General features: G+C 50.2%; 8 protein-coding genes and 1 non-coding gene across 9 annotated transcripts; 7 read left to right on the forward strand and 2 right to left on the reverse strand.

The window, feature by feature from the left end:
- Positions 1–2,127: 2,127 nt before the first annotated feature.
- Aspvir_010069 (HSP70/90 family co-chaperone CNS1) lies at positions 2,128–3,535 on the forward strand (the record flags this gene model as incomplete). Its single annotated transcript, XM_043273204.1, has 3 exons — positions 2,128–2,425; positions 2,495–2,767; positions 2,820–3,535. 3 exons carry the CDS (start codon positions 2,128–2,130, stop codon positions 3,533–3,535), a joined length of 1,287 nt encoding a protein of 428 aa, XP_043129139.1.
- Positions 3,536–4,964: 1,429 nt separating this feature from the next.
- Aspvir_010070 (putative endo-1,4-beta-xylanase) lies at positions 4,965–6,385 on the forward strand (the record flags this gene model as incomplete). Its single annotated transcript, XM_043273205.1, has 5 exons — positions 4,965–5,011; positions 5,061–5,217; positions 5,282–5,414; positions 5,463–5,576; positions 5,637–6,385. The coding sequence occupies 5 exons, from the start codon at positions 4,965–4,967 to the stop codon at positions 6,383–6,385; spliced, it is 1,200 nt and encodes a 399-aa protein (XP_043129140.1).
- Positions 6,386–6,997: 612 nt separating this feature from the next.
- On the reverse strand, positions 6,998–8,050 carry Aspvir_010071 (DUF2841 domain-containing protein; the record flags this gene model as incomplete). The annotated part of the gene is made up of 3 exons (XM_043273206.1): positions 6,998–7,500; positions 7,559–7,744; positions 7,795–8,050. 3 exons carry the CDS (start codon positions 8,048–8,050, stop codon positions 6,998–7,000), a joined length of 945 nt encoding a protein of 314 aa, XP_043129141.1.
- A 2,981-nt stretch (positions 8,051–11,031) lies between these two features.
- On the forward strand, positions 11,032–12,466 carry Aspvir_010072 (uncharacterized protein; the record flags this gene model as incomplete). The annotated part of the gene is made up of 2 exons (XM_043273207.1): positions 11,032–11,293; positions 11,727–12,466. 2 exons carry the CDS (start codon positions 11,032–11,034, stop codon positions 12,464–12,466), a joined length of 1,002 nt encoding a protein of 333 aa, XP_043129142.1.
- Positions 12,467–13,589: 1,123 nt separating this feature from the next.
- On the forward strand, positions 13,590–17,217 carry Aspvir_010073 (putative nuclear serine protease HtrA2/Nma111; the record flags this gene model as incomplete). Its single annotated transcript, XM_043273208.1, has 4 exons — positions 13,590–14,375; positions 14,446–16,746; positions 16,797–16,994; positions 17,044–17,217. The coding sequence occupies 4 exons, from the start codon at positions 13,590–13,592 to the stop codon at positions 17,215–17,217; spliced, it is 3,459 nt and encodes a 1,152-aa protein (XP_043129143.1).
- An 812-nt stretch (positions 17,218–18,029) lies between these two features.
- On the forward strand, positions 18,030–18,936 carry Aspvir_010074 (uncharacterized protein; the record flags this gene model as incomplete). Its single annotated transcript, XM_043273209.1, has 3 exons — positions 18,030–18,212; positions 18,407–18,609; positions 18,657–18,936. The coding sequence occupies 3 exons, from the start codon at positions 18,030–18,032 to the stop codon at positions 18,934–18,936; spliced, it is 666 nt and encodes a 221-aa protein (XP_043129144.1).
- Positions 18,937–19,834: 898 nt separating this feature from the next.
- Aspvir_010075 (uncharacterized protein) lies at positions 19,835–20,308 on the forward strand (the record flags this gene model as incomplete). Its single annotated transcript, XM_043273210.1, has 1 exon — positions 19,835–20,308. One exon carries the CDS (start codon positions 19,835–19,837, stop codon positions 20,306–20,308), a length of 474 nt encoding a protein of 157 aa, XP_043129145.1.
- Positions 20,309–20,980: 672 nt separating this feature from the next.
- Positions 20,981–21,051, forward strand: Aspvir_010076. Its single transcript has one exon. It is a non-coding gene; the product is annotated as a tRNA-Gly (tRNA).
- Positions 21,052–21,526: 475 nt separating this feature from the next.
- Aspvir_010077 (uncharacterized protein) lies at positions 21,527–25,598 on the reverse strand (the record flags this gene model as incomplete). The annotated part of the gene is made up of 5 exons (XM_043273211.1): positions 21,527–22,105; positions 22,163–22,453; positions 22,510–25,209; positions 25,273–25,363; positions 25,420–25,598. The coding sequence occupies 5 exons, from the start codon at positions 25,596–25,598 to the stop codon at positions 21,527–21,529; spliced, it is 3,840 nt and encodes a 1,279-aa protein (XP_043129146.1).
- Between the last annotated feature and the right edge of the window lie 449 nt (positions 25,599–26,047).

Here is a 26,047-nt window from a genome sequence, read left to right on the forward strand (position 1 = left end):
CTTTCTTAGGATAATTCCTATCCTAGAATATAAGGTTAAGCTAGCTAATTATATAATCTAGATTAGCTCCTATTATAGTATAGTTCTAGGTATACTAGTCTATCTAAGAGCTTATTATAGTTATAGCCTAGTCCTTAAGCCTAGTAAAGGCATACTATATGCAGTTATAGTAACTATTAAATATAAAGTAGTTAACTTCTAGCTTCTATAGTAAGTTAGAATAGAAGATATTATATATAGCCTTATTAATACTATTAAATTAGTTAGAGTTAGATAGAATTAGTTTAGGCCTTCTTACTAGTTTATTTATAGGTATAGCAGTAGGAGTAGGTACTATAGAAGTTATCTAAGTAGTAGGCATTACTACTACAGAAGTAGTATCTATCTAGGGAGTAGTAGCTATCTATTATACTTCTATCTAAGTTATTTAATCTATAATCTCTTATAACTACTAGGCTATTTAGGCTATAGGGTCTATCTATATAGTATTCTATTACTATATATATCCTTTGCTTAGTCCTTCTAGCAATATTAATATCTGTGATAATATATTATTATAGTTCATACTATCTGTGCTATCCATATTATCTATTTCAGCTATTATAGATATCTAACTATTTTATCTAGTTCTACTTAGCTGGTTCTGTGGTTCAGCTGTCTCTTACTAGTTCTGTCTGACTATCTGATTTAACTAGTTCATCTGGTTTGTCTGGTTTATCTAGTTTGTCTGGTTCATCTGGTTCATCTGGTTTGTCTGGTTCATCTAGTTTGTCTGGTTTGTCTGGTTCTGTCTGACTATCTAGCAGCGAGTGATTTCTAATATCATGGGCTAGAAGCCTTATAAATCTATGACCTAGATTTAGATAGTAAGAAATTGCTAAAGGGTTCTAACTAGGGCCGTAACAGCTAAACATAAAAAGGAGTATATGAATGGTGGATGAGATTATATAACTAGATTAATTACTATATTAATTACTATGTGGGTCACGTGACTGCTGGTGTCCTTGCTGGATAAGAGTTCATTGGTGCCTGAGGCAGATCGCGAGTGCCTAGTAGGCTTGAGCACTCAGCGGGCCCTGCCCGCTACATATAAGGATTCTTAAATATAAGAACCTTTTACAGGGCCCTATTAATAAGGGTAATAAAAGGATAGTTTCTATCTTAGGTAGAATGTCCAGCCCAGATAAATATTTTGGGCGGAATATCTACTAAAAGAGGCTTTTTAAAAGCAAAAAGTAGTAAAATAGCTTAAGAAAAGAACTTAGGAATGATTCCCTAGAGCTCTCTAAGAGGCTCTGGGCTCATAACCTGTAGAATAAGCAGAGAGAGGTTCAGAATATGAAGATATTTTGTTAATTTATTATATGTGTAAATCTATGTTTACTATTGTACAGTGGAAGGAGCTATCTACTGAGCGAGATCATGTGATCAGATCTCCGCCATACCAAGTATGGCCACAGAAGTTACGGACTGAGCTGCACGACGTAGTCTTAAATGAGCCATCTGAAGTCTAAGAGGTCTGAAGTGAAATGGACGCTGAAGGAGTGATGTGGCTTGTGCTAAATGCACTGTCAACCGTGGCTCCAGCCAGGAACGCAGTTTATTTGATAAACATTGCAACCAGGGATAGGATGTTTATTTCAACGACTCAGCACTCAGCTGATTGGAATGGAACGGTGGATTTTGTACTCTAATGGGAAACAACTGTCTATGGGCATGGATGATGGCGCTGTGAACTGGATGGATATTGATGTACATCCCCCGCAAATGTCCAGTACCGGGAGAGGGATGGGCGATGGTAGATGAAATTCAGAATGCCGGATATCTTGATATTTCTAACCCATTTCTGAAATTTCAATTATCTTTCGAGCAACATCATCATCTACCTAGCTACCTGCTGCTGCCCTTAATGTACGGAGTAGAGAGGTATCTTACATAGGGACGACACTGGGGGAAGAACGGCTCACCGCCTTCCATTTCCAAGGCAATAAGGCAGCTGCCAGCAGGGCAAACCCTATCCCCTCTTGTTTGCAATGTTTGTTCTGCGTCGCATTTGTCCAGTACTGATTTCGTGAGACTTTTTTGATCAAGATATCGAACATTTGTTTATTCAACACAGATAGCACGATGGGTCAAATAGAGGAGCTTCCAGACGACTTTGACGAGCGTCTCAATCTTAACGAACAGCCTCCAGCTACCGAAGTGCCTCCCAGCAAAATTTACAATGACGGCCCTTCTCCCGCCGTGGAAGAGACTCCCTTTCCGATCAACGAAGAGAAATTGAAGGAGCTCGAAAATGACCCCAGGGCACCCAAGCTGCCGCCGACTATGGCGTCGGTCAAGTCGCATACTTCGGAGGAGCTTTGGAGCATGATGAATAAGACCCCGCTGTTCATGACGGATATTAATCAGGCGGGCGACGAAAGTAAGCTTATCCTCCCCAACCGGTAGATGCGATTTGCATGACGAAGACTGACGATGCACGCCTGCATAGATGGTGAAAATCCCATGCTCGATGCCATCCAAGCACTCCAGAACGAAGGTACCCGTGGCGAAGTCGCCCAGAGCTACCGCGAGCAAGGCAACGAGGCAGCAAAAGAAAAGAGATGGATCGATGCCAAGGAGTTCTATACCAAGGCTCTTGCGGTGGTGACAACTAAACTCGATAAGTGGGATAAACCAGAGGATCCCAAAGAGGAGGAGAAGCTCCTGCGGCAGGTCGAGGAGGCTTCATACATCAATCGCGCTCTATGCAATCTGGAACTGAGTACGTCACTGCATTATGGCCACACCTGGCACAAGTTGCTAATTTAGCTCAGAAAATTACCGTTCTACCACTCTCGACTGCGCTTCTGTTCTCAAGCTCAACTCGAACAATATCAAAGCTTTCTATCGTTCCGCGATGGCGCTTTATTCCCTCGACAAGCTTCTGGAGGCCGAAGATGCCGCTTCGCGGGGTCTCGCCCTTGACCCCAACAACAAGTCGCTACAACAAGTGGCCGCCAAAATTGCCGATCGCAAGGCAACTCTGGAGCGTATTGCGGCGCGAAAGAAGACGGAGGAGGAACGGATACAGAAGGAAAAGCTGATTCTCAGTACTGCACTACGCGCTAGACAAATCAGGACTCGCAAGACAGCGCAACCGCCGGACATGGAGGATGCACACATTCGGCTGACTCCCGATCCCTTGTCTCCCGAAAGTACCCTTGAGTTTCCGACCGTGCTGCTGTACCACATGGACGCCCAGTCAGACTTTATTAAAACGTTCTCTGAGACGACATCTATTGAAGATCACCTGGAGTACATCTTCCCATTGCCATGGGACACCAAGCAGGAGTATACGATCAACAGCGTTGATTGCTTCATGGAAACCGTGACAGGGGGACTGATCAAGGTCGGCAAGAAACTACCACTTCTGCAGATCCTTAGCGGGGGCAAGGTTGAAGTAGTCGACGAGCTTGTCAGGATCTACGTGATACCGACCTCCAAGAGTGCAAAATTCATTGCCGAGATGAAGGCCAGAAAAGAAGGCTGATCCTTAGGAGTAATACCGGTTAGAATTTCCGTCGACCGGCGCATTTACTTCAGGGATGCACTGGCTATTGCACGTGCAGTAGTCCGTCAGACTGAATGCTTCTGAGCTCACACCGTGGCCTGGCAGGCAACGTTGGGCAAAATGCCCGCTATCTGTCTACCCCAGGGAAGAGGCATGGTTCTCCACATTCTGCACTCCGCAGAGATTCGTGTTACCGTGTATTTCTCGGATCTTCGATCCCTGAATATCCTTGGGATACCCTATAAATTCAACGATGTACATACAGCCATAGGCTGTTCTGCAGGCTGTATTTCTTCAGGCTGTATTTCTTCAGGCTGTATGGACAAACTGCCGAATGGCGCCGGAATCGTGGGCCGAATCTCCTACGTAACGAACTTTTATGACTGTATAGGATGAGATAGGTAGATGAATTTCGCTTACGTTAGTTCGCTACTGACGAAAGTCATGTCTCTTAAGTTTCCGACTGGAAGCCAGTTCATCTAAGGAGTAAATTGAATGGATGGTCAACCACTGCTTTGCCCCAATTTATCCGGACAAAATGCGGGGAAGTTCCGTTCCTTCATCCCCTGAAGAACTCCACTTCTGGAGAAAGGGAGGTTTATTGGATCTTGCTTACTTGTTTGACGTACTGAAGCTGAAGAGTGGTAGTCGGCATTTGCCATTTGTACCTGCTCCTCTTACAATGTTGATCATGGTTCGCTTTCGCGTTTGCCAGATTACCTCTTTAACTCAAAGAACATTTGTATCAAAGTCTCTCGAGTCATTAAAATGGGTGTCAAAACATCGATTGTCGCACTTGAAGTGACCCCTGAAACACCCTAAATCCCTTGTCAACAACACTAACCTGTCTGGTCACTCTGGTGTTGAAGATAGATTAATCGCAATCCCTACACAATCTTCACTGACTCACCTTCCCAATCACTGTGAACCGACATACGTCAGCTGTCACTCCCTATGAGCGTTCGTGTCTATTTTTCAGGCTAAAAGCTATCATTGCTTGATCTCTTTAGAGACTATTCGACAAATATGGGTCTTTACTGTTTCTTGGCCGAACTCGCGCCGGTCATGCTGCCCAAAGCGACGAGTCAGTGTGGTCAATGCCTTCCTGAACCAATCTGCCACGGTGCCTCGCCCCGAACAGGCCACACGGCCATCACATTATCCTTGACCTGAAGAATATATTGAGGAAATTAGTCGACGACGTTAGCGCCGGTTGAAGAGATCTGGATCAATCTGGACTACGGAGTATTGAGAACCATGGCTTTTTAGCCTGGTCCTTGTCCTAGAATTGTAGAAGGCTTCGTTCGTATAAGAACGGGCATCCAGACCTGCGCAATGGAATTCTTTTACGATTGACTAGACTAGACAACTATCCTTCTTGAATTCGTATCTCAAAGTACTTTCCAAGATGGTTCATTTGTCTTCAATCGCAGCAGCCCTGGCTGCTCTGCCTCTGTATGTTTCCCACTCCTCATGAGAAGAAACAGCTCTGACATTGCTCTAGCGTATATGGAGCTGGCCTGAACACAGCAGCCAAAGCCAAAGGACTAAAGTACTTCGGCTCCGCTACTGACAACCCAGAGCTCACGGACACCGCGTACGTCGCTCAACTGAGCAACACCGACGACTTCGGTCAACTCACACCGGGAAACTCAATGAAGGTTTGTTTACATTTTTTCCCTAGAGCAATTGCGTCAGGAGCTAATTGCTTGCTTTGACGGACAGTGGGATGCCACCGAGCCTTCTCAGAATTCTTTCTCGTTCACAAATGGAGACGCCATTGTCAATCTGGCGACCAAGAATGGCCAGATGATGCGATGCCATAATCTGGTCTGGCACAGTCAGCTGCCGAGCTGGGGTAAGCGGATGTCTCGTTCATTCTCAAATTCTCTCTAACGGTTGACAGTCTCTAGCGGATCGTGGACCAATGCAACTCTTTTGGCCGCCATGAAGAACCATATCACTAACGTGGTCACTCACTACAAGGGGAAGTGCTATGCATGGGATGTTGTCAATGAAGGTCGGTTGCTCCATCTATCCTTCAATACGACTTCTGAAACTGATAAGCCTGGCAATCTAGCCCTGAACGAGGACGGTACCTTCCGTGACTCCATCTTCTACCAGACAATCGGTGAAGCATACATTCCCATTGCATTCGCGACTGCTGCCGCAGCAGATCCTAGCGTGAAACTTTACTACAACGACTACAACATTGAATACTCCGGCGCCAAAGCGACTGCTGCGCAGAACATCGTCAAGATGATCAAGGCCTACGGAGCGAAGATTGATGGCGTCGGCCTCCAGGCACACTTCATTGTCGGCAGCACTCCGAGCCAATCGGCTCTGACAACCGTCTTGAAGGGCTTCACTGCTCTTGGCGTCGAGGTCGCCTATACCGAACTTGACATCCGCATGCAGCTGCCCTCGACCGCTGCACTGCTGGCCCAGCAGTCCACTGACTTCCAGGGCGTGGCCGCAGCATGCGTTAGCACCACCGGCTGTGTGGGTGTCACCATCTGGGACTGGACTGACAAGTACTCCTGGGTTCCCAGCGTGTTCTCAGGCTACGGCGCCGCATGTCCTTGGGATGAGAACTATGTTAAGAAGCCAGCATACAATGGCCTGCTGGCGGGCCTGGGAGCAAGCGGCTCCGCAACGACCACTACCTTGACCACCACCGCGCAGACCACGACTACAACAGGTGCAAGCTCTGCTGCAGTTGCTCAGAAATGGGGACAGTGCGGCGGTAGCGGCTGGACCGGGCCAACAACTTGTGTCAGTGGAACCACTTGCCAGAAGCAGAATGACTGGTACTCGCAGTGCCTGTAAATGGATCACTGTCCTAGCAGATCCATTCGTTTGCTTTTTTCCTCTTCTTGTAACTAGTTGAAATAAGTCCAGCACTTGCAAAATGAATTCATTCGGACATCTACCTAATTTTGATTAGCTTCACTGCTGAAACGCAAACCAGGCTTGTTCATGAAACATTTATACATCTTATATACAACTTTGCAAACAAAAGAGGTCATCTATCAAAGAATCTCAATTGATGGACTTGCTTCGAGCATCTTAGGGCGGGGCTCAACGGCAGCTTTAGATACCACTTCTGGAAGGTCAGGTGCGCAGCCAACTAGGGAGGTGTCATTATTTTCTGTCACCTCCCTTCCAAAGCAAAACTCTCCTTGTCCTCTTCCTACTTCAAAATGTCTTCAGCTTCTCGAACCAGTTCTTAAGATTTGACTACTTTCAACCACTATTAAATTCTCTATATGAGGTAAAATGATGAACGAGAATATGCGCTTTGACTTGTATCAAGTCGCCCGCCAAATGATCCACAGGGACCGACATCAAGCTTTACGTGCAGCAACCTAAGTCTAACCAGCAAATCCTCCCAAAGTCAACTTTGAAGGAAGCTTCATCAGCCTCACCAAGAATCGGACGTCAAAAGTTAAAGTAGTACGGGTTTGGACAATTCTCCATACCATGGCCCGCAATGCCCATATCGGGCCCATGCTGATCTTGCTGCCCATGACTGACATTCGGTTCATGATCAAATCGCAGGGGAAAGGCGTGAAAGTTCAACGGGATAGGTGGGGGAGCATGGTGAAAGGTATAAGCCGCTGGAACGCTTGCAGAGAACGGATGTTCCCCTTCGTGGACCTCTTTCGGTATCTTGAGAGTCGGTAATGATGCGGAGGCACAGGAATCCGGGTTGGCGTGCATGATCCCAGGAACACCCTTTCCGCTTGTTGTATCAATATGACTGGTGAAAAAGGCTCCTGTTGACGGAAAGACCGATGTGTGGGACTCCATGTCGTAACCCTCTCTCTTGTAAACCGGGTTCACGTCTGCGTTCATCACTTCTGCCATGGGAGAACCAGCATCCTTCGGGTCTATCTCATCCGGCAAGTGTGCTAGAGAGATATACACAACCGCTTGTTCGTCTGTCAAGAGATGAGTGTGCCTCTTTTTATGTTGATCCAAACGTCAAGTGCTACGTACCGAGATGGTCGTCCAGGTAACTCTCCTCTTCCTCTCGGACGCGATAGATCTCGTCCAGGACCCCCAGACAGTCCGGTGGTGAAATCAGACGGCGGATGGACTGATCGGCCTCTCTAAGCTTCGCGACGGTGATGCCACGGCAATCGCGAAGCTCGCAGAGAATGTGTACAAGCAATCGAACTCTCTCTGATACGATCAGCTTCTGAAAAACTGACAAAGACTTCGTTATATCTTACCCGCTTTGGGAAGATGGTCGGGCTCTCTATGTTTGACACCATGTGGCCACCAGGCTGGCTTTGTCACCTCTGGATCGAGCTGTCGAGAGATACCAGCGATAAGCTTTCGCCCGTTATAAGGATAATTGGCTTGCTTTCGGGGCTCGACAAGTTTGACATATGCTTTAGCGATAGTTCGACAGTTGATTTGCTGCAGGCTTTCGAACGCTTTTTGATAGTATTTTCGCAGAAGTCTTCTGTCTCGGAGCGGCAACATGGCTTTCTGATGGCAAGTGATGTTCAGTGGCACTACGCATTCATGAAACACTTTCCTCCTTTTTCCCTGACGGCCATGATCAGTATGCATCTGTTCAGCTGTGCCTCTTTGCTCCGACGCCTTTATATCGTCCTGGTCCGGCACGTCATTGGCCTCTCCTTTCCCAAGTGACTGTGGCGACAGCGGGCTGCTTCATCTGGCCGAAGCTGATTCGTGGATGGAGTCTAGCCCTCAGTCGTCAGTCGATTTCTGTTGTGAGTATCTGAAGGTCTTACTTGGGCCGGGAAACAAGCTGTTTTTGTTTGATATTGCCACTGCTTCCAGAAAGTTCTCCATAACGATGGGAGACAGGATGGTCTGGCAGCTATTCGCAATTGAAGGGGAAGTCTGCACCCGAACTTTGCCATTGCGATCAGTATAAATGATGGCATAATGTCCATTCGTGAGACTCCCGAGCTGGACATCCGTTGACTCTGGCGTCTGCATCAGCTTGAGTCAGCTTTTTAAACAAGAAACTAGCTTCTCGGATATTCGGTATTTGTACCAGCTGCTGCAAATAATCGAATTTGTCACCAGTCGAGGATGGTAACTTCGAGTCCTCTAACATGAGAACGCTAGTCAACGATCCAGGTTTCCCACTGCCAATAAGGTGCGAGAGAGCAGGTGGTACCTACTTTCCGAAGACATGTCTTATCGAGCAACAAGAAAACCGGGCACAGAAGAGATCGTAGCAACGACAAGATCCACGAACTGGAGTTCACAAGGTTTGTCTGGGCTTCGAAGCTGTCGTGTGATGCTCCAGCCTGCTTTATACGCGCGAAACAACTCTGCTTAGAGAGCGCCTGCCAACACCCTACGGAAAAAGCAACCTGCACTCTCAGACCAAAACCGTAATCAATTGCATTCATGAGTCTACCCTGGCCAAGGCTGCCTGATTGCCATGTATACATTAATGCGGCACAGCGGTGCGCAGGAGGGCCCCCCCTCAGCTGCATTGGGCTTACGAACTAACGCTCTTCTGCGTCTGACGATCTCCAGAGGCCAACTGACTAGACACTAGACAGCGAACCTCGCAAGAGTACAGTCGCCTATTGATCAAGCTGACATCACCTTCTTAGAGTAAGTACAAATCGTTGGAGAGCAATAGTTACATTGATGGCTCCCACAACATTGGTAATTATCAACCTGCCCTCGCCGGCCTGCATCACGCGAATACGGGATCAAGCATTCGACTCGCAGAAGACGCGGCTGATCTGCTATAATAATGGACTTCCTAATACGGCCGTGTCCAATCCATGATATCCAATCATAGGTGTGAATTGGCGAACAGCTTCTTTTCCAATGGGGCAAAGATGGGTGTACCAACCATTGATGGACCGCAAAAATTGGTGGCAGAACTACTCACCTGTGATAGTTCGGGAGTCATATTTCCGGTCCTCCACGGTCCAATCTTCGAGATACTCCCATAATAAGGGCTGTTCGTATCCCGGGACCATAGATCAATGCTCCTTGCATGAGCCGGTGGTATCCGCAGTTAACGCGTAATATAGCGCTGAAGGATTCAAAAAGTTAGGGCGCTACATGGCCCAAGTTAACAAAATCAGTACTTCAGATGGAAGCAAGACTTTGCGGTCGAGATGGCCTGATGCTGTAACTTTATCAGGTGAGTACAACTCTCCCATCACAGGGACATCATATGCTTCTTATCTGAAGGGACCGAGTCAATATCGCTTTAATTGACGTGCCGCAGCAACAATCTGGCAATGAGCTGTCTTAGATTCACATATGTTGAGAACGGAGACCATCGATGGCAAGCCCTTCCATCGGCCCAGCCCGCCTGGGGAGACTTCTCGAATGACAGATCAACAAAACCGATCAGACAAGTGGTATTGTTACCTGATTTAGACACTCGGAAGTCGGAAATCATGTCCAGGAAATGGAAACAGGAGACTGTTTTGTCAAGCTCTTAATGGCTATGTGCCATGGTTGGGGAATGGCGAATTGATGATTGATGAAGCATGAAAGATATGATCCATCATATATCAGCTGTCACTGTCAGTGTAGCCGAGACGCACCATAGCGGGTCGGGCGCAGGCCTGTGGATGTTGAAGTTCTGGAAGGGTTTCACTTCTCGGAGAGGTAAGGGAAGAACCTTGCAATGGACTTGAAGTGATAGGTACTTATTAGATCCTTTGTGCCCATCTACCTTTGCATCCACGATAGTTGCAGTCGATGATTGACCTGGGATGTCTCAGTTTGACTCTTTTAGGTAAGCCGTAACGGTGTACCCATGTCCTTTGGAAAATACAGAGAAGTATTTTACCCATATGAGTCTTACGTATAGTAACTCTACCGCAATCTCTCTCTTCTGTAGACCAGTTCAATATATCAGACACGATTCTTATCCTCCGTATCGAGTCAAAGGCATCATGTTGTCAGACTTCAGTTGCAATGGCAACCGCTCTGACTTCGGCGGACGAATAATTCCAGTTCCGAAGCCCAGTGGTCGATGAATCGATTTGTCCCAGCGAAAGAAGACCCCGGAGTCGATCCTGTCTATTAGCCACATGAACCAACTGTTCCACCCCTTAACCTGGTCTATTCCAATTTCCAACTCCTGAAAGCACCTTTTTCTTTGAGCCAATCACCGTTGTGCTTGGCCTTTTTTGTCCTCTGACTCCGTACACTAACGACTCATCCCTGGATTCCCCGGCGAGTCAGACAACTGTCTACGGGGCGTACCTTAGCTAAGCTGGTTTTTCTTCTTCGCATATTATTCTGGCGCTCTAACTGGGGCCCTGTCTATCGTCCGTGCGGTTCCTTATTTCAAGTCTTTTTTTGCGCAACCCCCCTTCGTCCAGCGATTAATATAGGTCGAGCGGGAAGAAAGAACCGCCGAGCGTAACACTGGGGGCAAATTTCTCCAGGAGTCAAATCACTAAGGTACTACGTTCGGACCAGACCACTGTGAATAAGGAAAAATGGATCCCAACGCTGCCGGCTATCCTCCTCTGCAGCAACAGCAGCAGCACCACAACCCAGGCTATCCTGTCACCACACAGAGTCCACACGGACAGCAGTTCGCTTTCTACCCGAATGCTATGCCCACCACCTCCTCATTTCCCCAATCCAAGACGCCGGTCCAACAACCGCATCAGCAGCATTCTTTCGGTCCCGTGCCTCTGCAATCTGGCGGTCCCGGTGGAGCTATGATGCCGTCTGGTTTCCCTCAGCAGCCGTCTGGTACGTTGACTTGCGATCTCCAATGGTTGTTTTCTAGTTTATCTTTTCTTTTTCTGTTTTCTTCCTTTTCGGGTCGTTCAGCCATTCACCGGCCGTCCTTCCTCTGCGTCGGGTGCATTGTCCCCTTGGCCTGGTTCGTCGGTCGTCTTGTCGTCTTGTCGATCAAGTACTTGCACTTGCTATCTTAAGCTTGTTTTGCTTGGAATGAACTTGATTCGGCTGTCTTTTTCAGACCAACTGCCTGATGGATGCCATGATTTTCCTGCCCTACCTGTGCGGGCCATTACCCCAATATCGTTCCTGAACTCCTCCCCTGCCCCGTTTCATATTTAGAGAGTATCTCCGGAGTACCCAGTCGCACTACTTCTTCGGACGGACCGATTTAGACTCTTGGGCAAGCCGCTAACGTGATGTGCAATTTCCCGCTTTGCAGGACCCCACGGGAATTTCTCTGCTGCTTTCACCCAACCTCCTGTTCCAGCAACTCTTAGCCAGTTCGTGCCGCATCAAGGCACCCCAACCTCGAACATGTCCCCGAGTGCGGCGCAAAACTTTACCCAGAACATGGCTTCGGTCTCTGCGAATAGCATGCTTCCAGCACAGCAGCAACAACAGCAACAGCAACAGCAACAACAACAACGCCCTGTTCAGCAGCCAAATCAACAGCAAGGATCCGTTCCGGCAGCAGGGCAGAGTCCGGCTGCGGCAGCGCGAGAGAAAGCTCGTGTCTCGACCCTTTTGGATATCAACTCCATCTTGTTGCAAGAGGTCATCAATCTGCAGGCGGCTGGCAAGGCTGGCGGGCCTCCCAATCAACAAGCATCGCAAGACAACAATCCATCACCAACTTCCGACCAGGCGACCGACGCGGCCAAGGGTCCGACGCAAAAGCCCAGTCTCGAGTATGTTGAGTGTATGCGCCGTCTCCAGGCCAATTTGGCGTATCTGGCGACTATTGCCGATCGGGCGAAGAAAACTGGCGGTGTGGCTCCCACCGCCCCGGCCATCATGACGCCGCCTCCCAACATGCCAGCGGTCAACGATCTCTACAACAAGTTGAATGAGCTGTTCCGGCCGTCGAAAGGTGCCGTGGGTACTCCCCAGCCTAGCCCGAAAGGTACGCCTGGCAACAGCAAACCGAGCCCGTCCCCCGCGGCCGAGTCGGCGGTTTGAGGATGGGCATTTATAGGGTTCATTCGCGCCTGAGATCAAATTTGGATAGCAATCGGCCAGCACACGAAAGGCAACAGAAAAAGTCAACAGCCCTCCTGCGCGGTTATCGGCTTTCATCCGCTCGGCGCTACGCTGATTACAGACCCGGGGTGGCCATGAGCGGTCATTGCTGGGCGGGGATCACGCTTTTCCGCAGAAACGGTGCGCCACGCGACGCTGGATAACACTGCGAACATGCGATCCGGTTCCAGACTTTCAGTGATAGACGACAGACTACGGATAATCACTTGACCGTTTATTAACTGGGAGGACCGAACCCGAGCAATCTCTCCGTAACCATCACCAGCTCTTCCATTCTCTCGGTCTCCACCAAGAGGCAGTACAAGGGATCTGTTTCGTCTAGCCTTCTTTATCTACAACAAGTCGTCGCGAGCCGCCATAGGCTCTGGAGCTGTGTTCAATAATACCAGCGCGATGGACAGACACTTGAGGATCTCTCCGATGCAATCGACACAGTCTCCTCCCTGCCATGTGGATATGGAAGCGGAACCTTGGAACTGATCAACTGTCCCTGGGTATGTAGGTGGTTTTGCGAGGATAAGGAAATGCCATATATCCTCGTGGCTTGTATCTACTTGTATACTAGGAAGTGTTGTATATTACAGAGCTCCATGGAGAGGAGGCGTCTTGGGGTCTGTTCCCGGATGTGACGTTGCCATGACAGTAATCGTGGGATTTGTGCTGTTTCACATGTAGACGACCAGGGTAGAACAACAATTCAATTCGGACGACGATCCGCTTTGATTGCAATTTGTCTCGGTCGCTCTCTCTTCAAGATCTACCTTGACCTATGTATACAGTTGAAATGGTCAGAAGACAGGACTACTATGACTGCGCATCATCACTTGATCCCCCCTTCCAGCCACTGTCGGGCCAGGGCCTGGTCCAATCAGTGGCCTGCGCTGCGGCTGTCCGCCCTGCGAAAAAAAAGAACCTTGGGAAGCTCTGGAGTTTGAGTGCCTGACTTCCTCGCCCTACTAACCCTTCGTCTCACCCTCCTCTTTCATTCTTTTGCTTCCCCTCTTCTATTCTCAGTAGCTGACTTGGAGGGGGTGTCTTGTGAATGTCTTGCGTCTTGCTCCCTTTGTACAGAAGGAGCCCGCCGGTCGCTACTACCATCGCTGATCTTACTGCTACTTCCGCCTCCGCGCCGCCCCCATCGCTCTACGCCTCTACGCCTCGAATTTCTCCACAGTCTGTTCGCTTCTCCTGGAGTAGTTCACGATCGCCTAGTGTCTACGGTGTTACTCCTGAATCGCCACACAAGCAGTTTGGTCGTCTACTGCCGCATCGACATCGGTTTCTCTCGCGGTGGACTGACGTCGCAACATCTGTCATACGCAGCAATCTCGGGACAAACAACCGATTGTTTTCCTCCCTCGCACCCTTCACTCGCTCCCGTCCGTCCCTACCTCAGTCCCACTCTCGAAAGAGCATGGATCTGAATGGCGAGACCAGCTCAAAGCGCAAGCGCAGCTCCGTCGCCGCCCCCGCAGAGCGTCCGGCCAAACACCTGAAACCCGAGAGCTCGACATTAACGCCCGGGGACGCGACTCCCGCGAACGGGACCGTCTACGATGTCGAGGATGAGGAGGATACAGGCCGGGTGTTGCCTATCGGCCCCGCACAGGCGGATTCGCCCGAGTGGCAGGCTACCATCGAGAAGGTGGTCAAGAGTGTCGTGTCGATCCATTTCTGCCAGACTTGTTCGTTTGATACGGACTTGTCGATGAGTAGTCAGGCGACGGGGTTTGTGGTCGATGCTGAGCGCGGGTATATCCTGACGAATCGCCATGTGGTTTGCGCGGGTCCGTTCTGGGGTTATTGTATATTTGATAATCATGAGGAGGTGAGTTGGAGTGATGTCTGGGCTTGAAGATACGGGCATGGTTGCAGTGCTGACATTAGGGTTATTCCAGTGCGACGTGCGTCCTGTTTATCGCGATCCCGTGCACGACTTTGGTATTCTGAAATTCGACCCCAAAGCGATTCGATACATGGAATTGACTGAGCTCAAGCTTCGACCGGAGGCGGCCCGTGTGGGTTGCGAGATTCGAGTCGTGGGTAACGATGCAGGGGAGAAGCTGAGCATCCTGTCTGGTGTCATCAGTCGGCTCGACAGAAACGCGCCAGAGTATGGTGACGGTTACTGTGATTTTAATACGAACTACATCCAGGCCGCAGCAGCCGCCAGTGGTGGCAGTTCCGGCAGTCCTGTCGTCAATATCGACGGTCATGCAATCGCTTTACAGGCTGGAGGTCGTGCGGATGGTGCGGCCACGGACTATTTCCTTCCCCTAGACCGCCCCCTTCGTGCGTTGGAGTGCATCCGACGCGGTGAACCTGTCGCCCGGGGTACGATTCAGACACAGTGGATCCTCAAACCTTTCGATGAGTGTCGTCGTTTGGGATTGACTCCAGAGTGGGAGGCTGCTGTTCGCAAATCCTCACCGCATGAGACCAGTATGTTGGTGGCTGAGATCATATTACCCGAAGGACCTGCAGATGGAAAGCTCGAAGAAGGAGATGTTCTGCTGCAGGTCAACGGGGAGCTCCTCACGCAGTTCATCCGATTGGACGATATCCTCGATTCAAGTGTCGGGAAGACCGTGCGTTTGCTGGTTCAGAGAGGCGGTCAGAATGTCGAGGTGGAATGTGAGGTTGGCGATCTGCATGCCATCACGCCGGACCGCTTCGTGACGGTAGCCGGTGGCACTTTTCACAATCTGTCCTATCAGCAGGCCCGGCTTTATGCCATCGCGGCTCGAGGAGTGTATGTGTGCGAAGCAGCAGGCTCTTTCAAGTTGGAGAATACCTTGTCGGGATGGATTATTGATGCTGTGGACAAACGCCCGACCCGAAATCTAGACGAGTTCATTGAAGTAATGAAGACGATCCCTGATCGGGCTCGGGTGGTCATCTCGTATCGTCACATTCGAGATCTTCACACCCGGGGTACCAGCATCGTGTACATAGACCGCCACTGGCATCCGAAGATGCGAATGGCCATTCGTAACGACGAGACCGGTCTCTGGGACTTTTCTGATCTTTCCGACCCCGTGCCAGCTGAAACTCCGGTTCCGAGGAAAGCTGATTTTATTCAACTCGACGGAATCAGTCAGGCTGCGGTTTCGGATATCGTGCGCAGCTTTGTACGGGTCTCCTGCACCATGCCCTTGAAGCTCGACGGGTACCCGCAAGCCAAGAAGACCGGTTTCGGGTTGGTGATCGATGCCGAAAAGGGTCTGGTTGTGGTGTCCAGAGCCATTGTTCCCTATAACCTTTGTGACATCAACATCACTGTGGCCGATTCGATCATTGTCGCGGCCAAGGTTATCTTCTTGCATCCTCTACAGAATTATACCATCATCCAATACGACCCCAGTCTCGTACAGGCTCCTGTTCAGAGCGCCAAGCTGAGCACCGAGTACATCAAGCAGGGCCAGGAGACCATCTTCGTGGGCTTCAATCAGAACTTCCGCATCGTGGTCGCCAAGACTGCCGTCACCGACATCACCACCGTCTCGATTCCTGCGAATGCGTCGGCGCCGCGCTACCGTGCGATCAACCTGGATGCCATCACGGTTGACACGGGCCTGAGCGGGCAGTGCACGAACGGTGTCCTGATTAGGGAGGATGGAGTCGTCCAGGCTTTGTGGCTCAACTATCTGGGAGAGCGCACCCCGAGCTCTCACAAGGATGTGGAATACCATCTCGGTTTCGCCACGCCGGCGCTCCTGCCCGTTACATCCAAGATCCAGCAGGGGATCATTCCGAAGCTGCGGATCCTCAACATGGAGAGCTATGTGGTTCAGATGAGTCAGGCCCGCATCATGGGTGTTTCGGAGGAGTGGATCCAGAAGGTAGCCCAGGCGAATCCGGCGCGGCACCAACTCTTCATGGTGCGCAAAGTCGACTGTCCTCCGCCGCAGTTTACGTCCAATGCGGACGCATTACAGGAAGGGGACATCATCTTGACCTTGGACGGTCAACTCATTACTCGCGTCTCTGAATTAGACAAAATGTATGAGAAGGAGGTCCTTGACGCTCTTATCGTGCGCAACGGACAGGAGATGCATATCAAGTTACCGACGGTACCTACCGAGGACCTGGAGACCGACCGTGCCGTTGTCTTCTGCGGTGCTGTGCTGCAGAAGCCGCACCACGCCGTACGTCAGCAAATTTCCAAGCTGCACAGCGAGGTGTATGTCAGTGCTAGGGTATGTTCAACGTTGCACCTTAATGTAGTGGTGGCACTAACTTTCTGCAGAGTCGCGGTTCCCCAGCCTATCAGTATGGCCTTGCACCGACGAATTTCATCACCGCCGTGAATGGTGTTACGACGCCGAACCTTGACAGCTTCGTCGGGGAGGTCAGCAAAATTCCAGACAATACATACTTCCGGTTGCGTGCTGTGACCTTTGACAACGTGCCATGGGTTGTAACGATGAAGAAGAACGATCATTACGTAGGTTATCTCTTTCCCTCTTTTGGATATTAGCTGACTCCGGCGACAGTTCCCCATGTCCGAATACATCAAAGACCCGTCTCAGCCACTTGGGTGGCGCACGGTATCCCATGACAGAGACAGGCACAAGGATGGCATCACCCCCGACGCAGCCAATCTCAATCCAGACGCCATGGACGAGGCGTATGAGGAGGTCAGTGACGTTGAGCCAGAGGTCGATTGAAATGGTCTGGACAGGCTTGTAACTATCAGTGCATAGTAGGATTGAGTCCTACTGAGCACAATGTATGTATGTGTAGATAGGGTTTCGGCCCTTGTATACTTCTTGCAGATATCATAAAGATACCAAAACCAAACGGACGCACGTTGGATATAGACGTCTCATCTGGGGACTTACATTAGTTCGGGATTCTCGATGCTCTAGGCAAGTCCTAGCTGTGGTCTCTGTTGACTATCCACTTATCCGGGGCGTAGAGGTATTCACAAACGTCGACCCAAAAGCAGGAAATTCACTAGCAAAGTTAAAGGCAGTGAATGAGCAGAATATTCTAACTTTACTACCAACATGCTTAAGGTATTGTCTAATGGGCTCCTCACTCACCTTCTGTAAGACATTATCACTTCTCCAACTACTTGTTGACCACAAATAATGCACATTTGAATACCAGTTACAACTTTTACTTCCTCTAAATGACCAGGTTTGACCGACTTCCGGCTCTAGAGTTATGAGTTACGAGTTACTGCAGCAAACGCTCATGTTGTCAGCAATGTGATCTGGGATCTGGTATTTCTGACATACTACGGAGTACACGATGTCCCAGATATCGTGGCTTGAAGTCAAGACTGGGATGTGATGTGATATCCCTGACATCGCTACGACTCGACTCGGCTGCTGTCTAGTTACTCGACTGGACATGTCGAGCCATCCATTTCCTCATTCTGGAAGTTAATCTCGGTTCGGAACTGGATCGCTTCTTCTGGAAGCAAATCAAGGGCAGTAAGAAAGCCAAAGGTCACCCCCAGAGGAACACCGCGATGGCCCCGGCGATGACGGTGCCCATCTTGGCTCCGACCGAAATGACGGCGCGGCGGCAGCTCCGGATGCGCTCCCAGCAGAGGCCATATTCGGCAATTTTAAAATTGCGTTCGAACACGGGTCCAGAGCGCATCGCGGCTGGCGACGTCTTGTTGCAATGGACAGTCCCGGACCCCGTTAATGTAGGCCATTGCGTCCTGGTTGAGCCATCAAATTTATTGATACAACCACCTCCTAATAAGGATGGTGTCCTGACATCCGGATCTGCCAACAGGTGGCAGGTCCAACTACTAACCGGCCTGTGTGTCGTGGAGATTCCGGCAATGTACGCGCCACACTGACACTGTGCCCTAGATGGCATTGTAACACTATGCAGATCCTTCGGGAAACTTTCAAATACCTCCCACCAGATGGGAGACTTGTCCTTGCCGACATACCATTCGGCTTGACACACAGCAAGTTACACCAACTTGCGCGGGGCATTATTACAGACCATCTCACCTCAATGAAGGCTGCCGGTGTAAATACAGCACAGATCATTCCTTGCCCTGCCAGAGAAGCAGCCAAAGCTGAAATAAAGTATGCATTATCGTTTGTGGGGCGTGTGCTTTCTAACATAGTAATAGGCAAAAACCACATACTACGAATAAGGCCGACAGCAGGCAAGATCCCTTTCACGCGAACCTTCCTATTACATCAAAAGAGGGACGCAAGATTACATCGGCACATTACTACCCAGTGCCCACTGAGGGGGAGAACGTATGGTTTTCGAAAGCAAAGTACAACGCAGGAAAGAGAGTCATGGATTACTTCCCAAAGCCATGGAATCCGGCAATGGATCTGGTGGGGAAACGTGTTGCAGCGAAGAATGGGGCTTGTCTCTGCCAGTCTGTCTCTGTCAGTTAGACGTCTGGAGCACTAAGTCCCAGGTCAATTCAGATCAGGATGAACAAAGTGGCTGTATAGTCAAAGATGATGGGCGTCCATAGTGATCAAGCTGATGCCAACACAGAGGATCAGCAGCCATAATGAGAGACGAAAGGTCTATGACTCTGACTGTCTTGCCCTCACCTTCATGTCTGAATGGCATTCATTCACGAGAGACGCTTTCCAAGTTTTCCGAGAAGCTGGAATCACCCACGAAGTCCCATTTCATGATGAGACTGAGCTATACACAGTCGGAAATGAACTTGGTGTATCCGGTAGGTTTGTTCGAAATCTGTCAAGAAGACGACAGTGAAGACATTGATATCGGAGCAATGGCCCTCGCTGACATTGAATATACAAACAGCTTGGCATTTTCGTTATGGTCCCTCCTTCCCTTCTGGTCCCTTATCGCACTTTCCATTTTAGCACTTGCCAAAAACACTCCGTGGTTCAGCACATATAGAGTCTGTCGTCCCAAGTTCTGGTCTTCTTCTGGTTCTTCTGGCACCATGGCAACGCCATGTTCTCCACCGAGTCCTATACAGACGTCCACTCGCTTGTTCTGGCGATTTGCTGGAATACCGTTATCAAGTCCACGTCGTGGATCAATCCACGGTTCGAGGCTGTTCTTTCATCCAAGGAAAAGCTTTCCGAGATCTACACACCAGCTTGGAGAAGGATTTCTATTCAAGAGATCATACAGCCGTGTACAAAGAAGGACCACGCCGCAACAGTATCTAATGCTAGACAAATCTCAATGACGACCACCAAGAGCACAGCAAAGCTCAACTTCCGATTCGTCCACAGAGAATAGTAGGCGTACTCCTCCTTAGTAGCTAATGATCCCTTCACCATCCTCTGCAAGCGTTTCTGGTGCATGGCCTGTTTGTGGGCCGCGAGCAAGAACTTCGACACGAACAACGGTCAGGCCTTTGAAATTGATTGCCGCATGGAGGACACCACCTCGACCAAATATCGGCAGTGTGTCGGGCGCCATCAACACTGCGAATCCGTACGTTTCGTCAGGTCGCCGCAGTGTCTTGCGTTCCATGGCAAGCTGACCGCAACCGATATGAGCGTCGTTAAACTTATGGATCAAGGGTGGGACACAGGGTTGGCCACGAACACAAATGGCGAGCTTAACGAGAAGAAACTCAACTCACGAGGCCATCCAAGTGCCCTCCTTCTCCAGACGCGCGGGCTGGTTGTTACAGACCCTTGCGAGTTATGCTCGAAGTCGATTCCGTTCCAAAGTCGCGTGGTCGCTGCCACTTACCAAGGCAAAGGTCTCATGAATGGTCGACTTGAGATTTTGGCGGCAGGACTAGCATACACCCTGGTGCTTTCTTGAATTGCCTGTGGTTAACAAGGATCGAAATGCTATCCACGCCTGGTTACCATTTCCTTCAAGGATCTGCGAAGAGACGGACGACAGCCCACTCATCATATCTATCTAAAGACCCGGACGTCGATTGACCGATATTGGCAAGGAAGAGCCTCTGCCCTGCAGTGGTAATAAATACATTGGATAGAAAGCCCTGTTTTCCACAGCCTGTGATTGTACGTGTCAGAATATGGAACCCAGAAATTATATCCGAATATCTCATAGCAAAGTCTCTTGATTTGTACTTTCCTGGTATAATGTAGCGGCTCAAAATCATAAGTGACTTCATCTTGATATCAGAAACCTGAAGGTACAGAAATCCAATGTAAAGCCATCTGCTGTTGCTAAATCTCTAACTCTTTAGGGCTTCACGAAGAGTCTGTGGCGGGTATATATTTCCTAGATCCTCCAGTGGGACCAACTAGATAGTAGACGATGCTTCTCTCGACCCTTAAACACACATTTAGAATCCCTGTGCATCAATGGCCACCTAAATATAACCCTGTTGGTCTCGAATATCGTGGATTGTACGTTGCTCTTCATTATTTTCCCTCACTATGCTGGACCTCTTGCAATAATTGAGGGACTATGGCACGTGTTGCATTATATAGCACAGTAAGAAAGTAAGGTCAACAACTAGCATCATTGGTCTAGTGGTAGAATTCGTCGTTGCCATCGACGAGGCCCGTGTTCGATTCACGGATGATGCATTCTTCTTTTTTGACCATCCATGACAAGTTTATTCTTGTTCAGCCTCTTTTCGTCTTTTCTGATTTATTGTAATGTCTCTTTGTTTACTGCTTTTTTGTTCGTTCTCTGTCTTGTTTGCCCGTCTGTCCCACCTTGCAGTCGTTTGAACGATGTTGTCGTCAACAGCAGATACAATATATATATCAATCAAATGGACTGGACAGAATGGACTACAAGTATTGTACTCAGGTGGAAGAAACCAATGCCTGCGACTACATTGAAATACCTAAACTCATCCATAATTGTGTAAATCTAAATGCTTGAATTATGTTCCCAATAATGCAACTACAAAGCTAATAGCATATCAACGACCCGCAAACGCCGCCAGGTATGCCAATCACCCAATTTCTTCCAGTTTTCAGCTGTCGCTAGCAACGCAAACCTCAACATAAAGATTTAAGAAATACCCGACCAAGATAAGAATGGGGGCAGAAATCATGAGTTAAAGGACCAGCCGCCGTTGAGCCTCAGCCGTTGACGCTCGGCGAGGTCACGCCGGATTTCCTCTTGGGTCAGTCCATCGGCACCAGACCAGTTGGCGCTACTGGTACGCTCACGGAATTTCTTGATCTTCTTGTCCGCCTTGAATGTATCCTCCAGTGAGAACGGAGCGATGGGACCAAAGATCGAGTCCGCCTCCATGCCTTCCTGCTGGCGAAGGATGTTCTCGAGCTCCTTAGGCTGAGCCCACTTGGGCACGGGGAGCATCTCCGCATCCGAGTCTTCATCCTCACTATCAGTAGCAATCTCCGGAAGATGAATGTTCTCGCCGTTGGGATAGTTGGGAGATGGTTTCGCCGGTGCCCTTTGAGACGAGCTGGCGCCTGGAGTCTTATGCCCAGGCAGTTGAGATGCGGCATTGCTTGGTTCTGCGAAGGGTATCTTGCCGCTTGCGTACTTTGCCATATCCATGGGATGAGCTGGTCTCTGAGGCTGGGCGGTCTTGAAGATCGAAGAGCCTGGTTGATGCGTAGAAGTCTGTCCGTGGCCATACATGGGAGGTTTCATGGATTCCTGAAATACGAGATGAGCAACCACCACCAAATTGATTCGAGAATGGCGGGAGCCTACCTTGCGGATCCCCGACTGCCTGATGGGCGGGGCCATTGTGGGTCGAATGGCTGACATAGGGTTGTGTTCGTCTTCCGTCTTCCTGCGCTTAGATTCCCCGGAAGGTTGGACGGTATTGGTCTTCATAGCTGCGGGACGGTAGCTGGCTTCCTCGTCCAGCCCTCTCTTTGGTGGTTTTGCCGGATTGGGCTGAGGCGGGTTGATCGTCCGACTGAAAGGTTGAATGGATCCAAGCCGTGACGCGGGTCTGGCAGCCTGTGAAAGAGGTCTCTCTGGCTGGACAATTGAAGCCTAAAGTACATGGAGCATCAGCATAGATTCAAAGCCGCGTCGCGAGATTCACTTACTCGTTCGCTCGTAGGTTGTTGACTGCCCTGCCTTTCCAATCTCCGTGCATTTTCCTGTCGCCGCTTCTCGATCGCCTGTATCTGGGCGGCCTTCTTCGCATCCTCAGCAGCAAGCCTCTCCCGGCGTTCGGCCTCTGCTCGGCTGCGCATTTCCTGGCGTCGCGCTTCTTCTTGCTGCTGAGCAGCTCGCTTGCGTTCCAACTCACGTCTCTGCTCTTCCCTGCGGCGCGCCTCTCTTTCTTCCTGCTCCCTTTTCCTCTCATTTGCAAGCTGAACCTTGCGCTGCGATTGGCTTGAGACTGAACTCTTGAAACTGCTATTTGAAGCGGCGGTATGTAAAGAAGAATTGCTTGCCTTCTTCTTGAGAGTTGGCGGCTTGGAAGCTGAGGGTGGTGCAGCGACAGAAGCACTGGGTTCCGGACCGCTAGACGCCACGGAAGTGGATGCCAGGGGGATCTGGCGCGAAAGCGCGCTGCCGACTCGAATAGAGACGGGCTGAGGCTTGGGTTTCTGGAGAACTTCACGAGTGGGCTTGACAGGGCGCCGATCGTTCTGCTTTGGCTGCTGTTGGGAGACGGACATTCGGCTGGGTGCTCGAGAAACAGTTTCGTGGCTGGGTTCGGGCTCTCTGGATTGATGTCTCTGCAGCGGCTGCTGTGCCTTCGTCGAGCTGGCTGGAGCGGCGGCTGCCGAAGGAGGAGCGTTACGTTCTTCTTCTTCCATGCGCGCCCTTTCCTGAGCGATCTTCAATTGAAGAGCTTTCTGGCGTTCATCTGCCCGTGCTTTCTCCGCCTGCTCCTCTTCTCGGCGACGATCTTCAAGCTCTTTTTGCTTGCGTTTCTCTTCCCTCTCAGTCGAGCTTCGCGTTCTGCGCCCTTCTTGTCGAGGGAGAGGACTAGATATCTGGACCGGCCGACGATCGTGTGTTTCACGAGCAGTATTACCGCTTGCACGATTGTACGAATGCAACCCTAGTTCATCAGGCGAGGACGCTTCTAATCTTGCTGCGGCTGTCACACTGCCGGTGTTCGTAAACAGACCTTTGGCAGATCTCATGATAGACTGAAGTTTCAACTTGGATGCGCTCAGAGGGCCATCATGACGCTCAGCGGCCGGGGAGCCCACTGGTGTTGTGGAAGAGTGATGGCCCGTATTGAACACTGACGCACTCTTCTGATGGGTAGGCCGTTGGGGTGAAGAATAAGCTGGCGTTGAAGACTTTTCACGTGTCGATTCTGTGACGTTTCGGTTGCTGGCTCTCGCCGCCTCCGCGTCGCTCCGATTCTGAGTTCGTGGTACCGAAGCTTTCTCACTATATGCGCGACTCGTTTCATTCATTGACTCTTTCACCTTCACTTCCATTTTCGGGCTTCTAAGAGCATGTGCTTTCTGTGGAGACTCTATTGGCTTGATCCAGTCGTCCCCGTCGATTGCCATAGGCTCCGGTGCAGACGGTTCGCGAGATTCCTGATTGAGCACCTCTGACTTTGCATTGGCTGCTGGGAGCTCGGGATAAGCAACATGAGCAGAGGATAGGCCTGAAGCGGATGGGATGGACTTCGTGGGCCGCGAGGGTTGAAGTTTGCCAAGCATGCTAATCTTTTCGTGAAGTCTCTGAGTGGAAGACTTGGTATGGGCCTTGCTAGCTGTGGCGTCTGCTTCTGCCTCGATATCATCTTGTTGCTGAGCACCTCTTCTACCTTCGTCAATGTCCATATCGTCATCCGGCGCCGCCTCCTCATCCACAGCAGTATTTTTGTGTCCACCGGTTTGCCGACCAAATGAACTAGGACCTGCAGCATTGTTCACTCTAGCAATATCAATGTGGCTTGTGCGAGAGATTCTCGAGCCACCCAGGCTCTTCTTCAACAGTGGCTCCCGTGCAGGGAGCGATGCAAAGCTCAGACTGCTCTTGCGGATGGGAGGTCTTTCCGGAGTGGAGTTGTCCGAAGGCGTGCCGATGTCATCCAGGGAGTCAAGAGGCGTATCGTCTTTTTCATGCATCTCTTCTTCCACCGGAGCTGCTGGTTGTTTCATTGGAGAAGACTTGGTTGGCGATGTTTGTGCTTCCGCCTGTGGCTTGGACTCGGGCTCGACCTCGGCCTCGGGCTCCTCCTCTGCTGCCGAATCAGCCACGACGAATGCTTCCGGCTGCTTCTCCTCTGGCTGAGGCGTGGAAGAAGCCATCTTTTCCTGTTTTGGTGTCGTCTCATTGTTGACAGCCTCCAAAGGCTCCTCCATAGGCTCGACCGTCTCTCCGCGTTGGCGTACGTCTTCCTGAGCCGAATGAAATGAAGCAGCTGTTGTACGACGATCAACAGACTGTCGATGTGGTTGGTTTTGGTTTTCATTGGCGGTTACGGGCTCGTCTTCGAGAGGTTGGGTGGAAGTCTGTGTCTCCGACTGCACTTGGGTGAGAACCACATCATCGTCATGATCCTCCCCTTCATCGTCTGGCATGCCATGGTAGCCCGAATCGGTGTTATGCTGGGGGAACGAGTTCAAGTTCTGGGTCAAATCAGGATAGTGAGGTTGCGAGATATTCTCTGCGGCGTCCTTCGTCTTGATTGGGGAGACTTTTGGCTCCGACGGCGCAGTTGTGATAGGCGCAGCGGTAGGTTTGACGGGTGAACGGGCGGGGCTGACATTACGACTGCGGTCTCCTTGATTATGAGATGCCGTGAAGATCTCACTCAAAGGCTGACATCGGTCAGTACGAATAACCAACGACATCAAACATAGCAATGGGTGCGGCCAACGTACAATTCTGTTCTCATTTACATTCCGCTTCCGTGCTGTTCGAGGTGTCTTACCTCGGAGCTTTCCGGGAGTTTTGAACACGTCTGTAAGATTGCTATTTTGCAGTCAGCAAGGGTCGACGGTTTGATTGAGATGTAGATCAGAACGCACAATTGATTACTGGTGAACACCTCTGCCATGTGCTCATTCAACCAATCCATTTCATGGCGCACAGGATACTCGATCTCTTCCATCTCCTGATCGACCAGCTGCGAAAAATTCTCCTTCTCGGTTGAAATCCATGCTGCAGAGCCCACAGGCTTCTGCACCCTCGGTCCGGCAGGCGCCATGGCGAAGTAAACAAATGTGATAGGAAGGATTTACTGGGCGGGTGCGGGATGGATTGATGTAATCACGTAAAGGGCCAAAATGCCCGTTCTGTGGAGTCAGGACCAGGCGAGGTAATCATCGATTTATGGCGTGGGTGCTGCTAATGTTTGCTGGCGAACAGTGTGCTGCGGTCGCTCGTCGTCGGCGGAAGTCGAGCATCAAAACATCGGAGACGCGTGAGTCCCGCCTGATCACGTGATAAAACTACATCATGAAGTCTGCCTGATTTTGCTGGCATCTAATCCATTCTAATTCTACGCTGCGATTCCTCGACACAATGACTTCTATATTCGCGTCTTCTCAATAGCCAGCAGCTCGCTAGAGGGGTCATACCTGATGGCCAAAGCCTGCACCAGACTCTCTTGTTCTGCAGTCGTTTGATCCCTTGCTTCGAGCAGTGGAATCCGCC

The sequence above is a fragment of the Aspergillus viridinutans genome, assembly GCF_018404265.1.
Source record: "Aspergillus viridinutans IFM 47045 DNA, scaffold_9, whole genome shotgun sequence".
Classification (NCBI taxonomy): Eukaryota; Fungi; Ascomycota; class Eurotiomycetes; order Eurotiales; family Aspergillaceae; genus Aspergillus; species Aspergillus viridinutans.